The sequence below is a fragment of the Trichoplax adhaerens genome, genomic scaffold, assembly GCF_000150275.1.
Source record: "Trichoplax adhaerens TRIADscaffold_10 genomic scaffold, whole genome shotgun sequence".
NCBI lineage: Eukaryota > Metazoa > Placozoa > Uniplacotomia > Trichoplacea > Trichoplacidae > Trichoplax > Trichoplax adhaerens.
The window spans coordinates 1,710,605-1,713,817 of record NW_002060952.1 but is presented as its reverse complement, the minus strand read 5'-3'; the positions used below and the strand labels follow the sequence as shown (position 1 = coordinate 1,713,817).

Here is a 3,213-nt window from a genome sequence, read left to right as displayed (position 1 = left end):
TCGTCTGTTTTAGTAAATCGTTTAATTTCAATATTAGCATAAAAAATAATAATAAATTATTTAACTCTACAGTACATTTCTTATCTAGGTAACAAAAACAACATAAATTTGTGTATTTGCCCAGTTAGTTGGAAATTAATAGAAATAACACCTGACAGTAGTGAAAGTCCAGAGGGTTATTAGTAGGCAAAATAACGAAATAGATAATCCGACATATGTTAAAATACTTAAAATCTTCAGATGAAGAGGATCAATCTTTATTGGAAAGAAAGCAAAAGATTGTTTTATCAGCTAGTACTTTTTAATTAAATAGCCAATTCATAGTGAAATATAAATGTAAAACTCTAGAGTTTACCAAATATTGAGCAAATTGGAGTAAAACTGAGAAACTGGTCAAATGATAGGCAATACATTTGACTATTGTACTATTTAATCTCTGAGTTTCAACTCCATCTGTAGCCCATTGACTAATAAATATTTAACGAGAAAAGATAAGAATAAGTCAGTTTAGGTATTTAATTTAAGATAAATTTCAGTGAATAAAGGCAGAAATAAGTCTTATTGCAGTAAAGATTTGAAGGTAGGAATACTTACTTTCCATTCCAATAACTACACAAAGGTTGAATCGTGCTGTTCTAGTTTAAAAACGATAGAAAGTTAATAACTACAAGTAGTAAACTATAATAAGCGATAATCACATAGATTAAGCGAAAGATTACGTCATTGATAGCAGATGCAATTATTTTGTTAACTTAGTTCTTTCAACTTTCACTACCTCATCGATTTTAAAGTAAAAGATAATTGGATCTTGAAATTTCTTTGTTATTAAAGGTTGAATTTTACATAATACGGAATGTTTAAGTGGTGGCCATTTACTGCAAATCGAAAAGAAAATTTTAACAGGCAAAACCAGCCCTTTGGTCTTAAAAAAATTAATACATTCGTATTTTGTAGCAAAATAATATTCATTTACAAAATTAAAGGAAAATTGATTTAAGATGCAAATTATTAGTCTCTCTCTCTCTATAGTATCGAAATACCATACTTAGGCAGCAACAGCACTAGAACAGTAAATTTAAAATAAAACATTTTCCAGAAGCGAATTATGATCTTAGATTGTATTCGCGTTTAAGTTTACTAGTGCAATACAGAAGCATGATTCATACAGTTATTTAATATAGCATTTTTTGCTACGGAATTAATATTCTTCAATAGCATAATTTGTGCCATAAGTTTTCTTTAGATTACCATCAGACGATTTTAACAGTTTGTAAGCATTCTAATATTACGATAACTTGCCAATTTTCTTTTCTACTGTCACTTATTTATACTGTAATTTAGAGTGTAAACGATCAGTCCTTTAAAAACTTGTCAAATATAGAATTTTAATTACAGTATAGAGATATTGCGGTACTTTCATTGCATATTTTACTTTAAATCGATCATACAGTACGAAATATTAACAAATAGGCTCAGCAGTTTTATTAACCTGCTACTTATTTGAACCGGTAAAGTTTCATAAACGCCGACAACCAGTTGAAATCTCTCTGTAGGATTATTAAAATCAACTATTACAGCTAGCATTAATACCATAAACTTATTGAAGATGAATACGTATATATCTCTCACCAGAAGATTCCCTTGGCACAACAGATATTGGTATTTCAACCTTTACTGGACTACCAAAGGTTGTAAACTGCAAATATGGAATTTTTCCCTCCAAGCTAACAGTTATCGATTCACTAATATCATTTCTAAATGCTTTCATTAAGAAATAATAGACTCCTAAAATACAAAAGAAGTTTCTAAGGCCGCATATTCGAATTTAAATAGCTAAGACATTAATATTATTAGTTTTATGAAACTATATAGTTTTTTAGGCATATGTTACGAGCTAGGAATAGCCCTAACTTGCGACAAGAATTGAGAGAGTGATTTCTACCCTTTACCACTGTTATTTCGAATATCAAACAAATGATATTTCAAAACAGATAGGGTTTAACACAGGGAGACCTTCAAGACTTACTAAAAAATCGCAATCTAATTTATTGTCGGCGAACTTGCCGTTTAAATAGGTTTCGGACCTAAAACCAATTTAGCTACATAAGTTATCTCGTCTATTGGAAATTAACCAAATTAATACCCTAAAGAAATTTTATCTGTACAGATTAGATACAGTCTAATCCTATTACATTTACTGTAACAGTATTAAAATAAACAATGCTTATTAACAGTTTAACAGATACATATAAAGCTACTCTACTAAGACATTTCCTCTAAACTTAGAAATTGTACTTTGAACCTTATCAACCTTGGAGGTGATAGATATAATCCAATTTAGCTGGTTGGCTATTACTATTTTAGTCTATGTAATCCCAAATTAAAGATATTAACTGTTAACTATTAAAATTACAATTAAAGAGACCGTAAAACATTTCTGAGATATAAACATATATAGAAATTAACATACAAATAAAGTATACGTCACGAAGATTACCTTCATGATACAATATAATTCTGTCGTTGTACAGTAGTATAAAAGTTCATCTCGTTAACGTTTATACGAATATCAAATTTCGATTGGCATGCAACTACATTGGTGACTAAACCTACGGCAGTGATATGTGTTTCAAATATGGTTGTTAAAGTGCAATCGAAAACAGAGCATGTTTATAAATATATTACTATCTATTTTACAAATATAATCTACTTTGTGCAATACTACGTTAATATTATAAAATGGCAATAACTACTCTAATTTCCTATTAAATGCTATCGTACTTTACAATAAATCAGATCTTCAATTAAGGACTATCCAATTAGTGATACCGTATGTACTTTGCTACAATAGAACATCGATGTACTTACAACCACTAAGACGTTTAATTCAATAATACTATGCTCTCATGGTCTAAACCAATTAATTTATGCTATTAATAACTCACTAGCTAACTTGCCCGTCGAGATCGAAACTATACCGGTAAAACTGTTACATCTATCGTCAAAGTGCTATAATTTACGTACTACTAGTAGTATCTTAATGTAAATGTATTCGAAGACAAGTACTGCGTGATCTTGCAAGCAAGCCTACAAACGTGATCAATGTGTATCACGAATTTTCAAACACAGCAACTATGCTATGAGAATCTGCATTGTACTAGCTGAAAATATAGTAAATATAATCTATTGATAGCGTAATAGTATCAATATTCT

The 3,213-nt window shown here is 29.5% G+C and overlaps 1 protein-coding gene across 1 annotated transcript in view; it reads left to right on the top strand.

Annotated features, from left to right (window-relative positions):
- Positions 1 to 183, top strand: part of TRIADDRAFT_59354 (uncharacterized protein) — a gene marked incomplete at both ends in the record, with an annotated part of 5,375 nt that extends 5,192 nt beyond the window's left edge. Inside the window, one exon of the mRNA XM_002115392.1 lies at positions 73 to 183. Coding sequence (XP_002115428.1) covers positions 73 to 183 — 111 coding nt within the window. The remainder of the gene's footprint in view (positions 1 to 72) is intronic.
- Between the last annotated feature and the right edge of the window lie 3,030 nt (positions 184 to 3,213).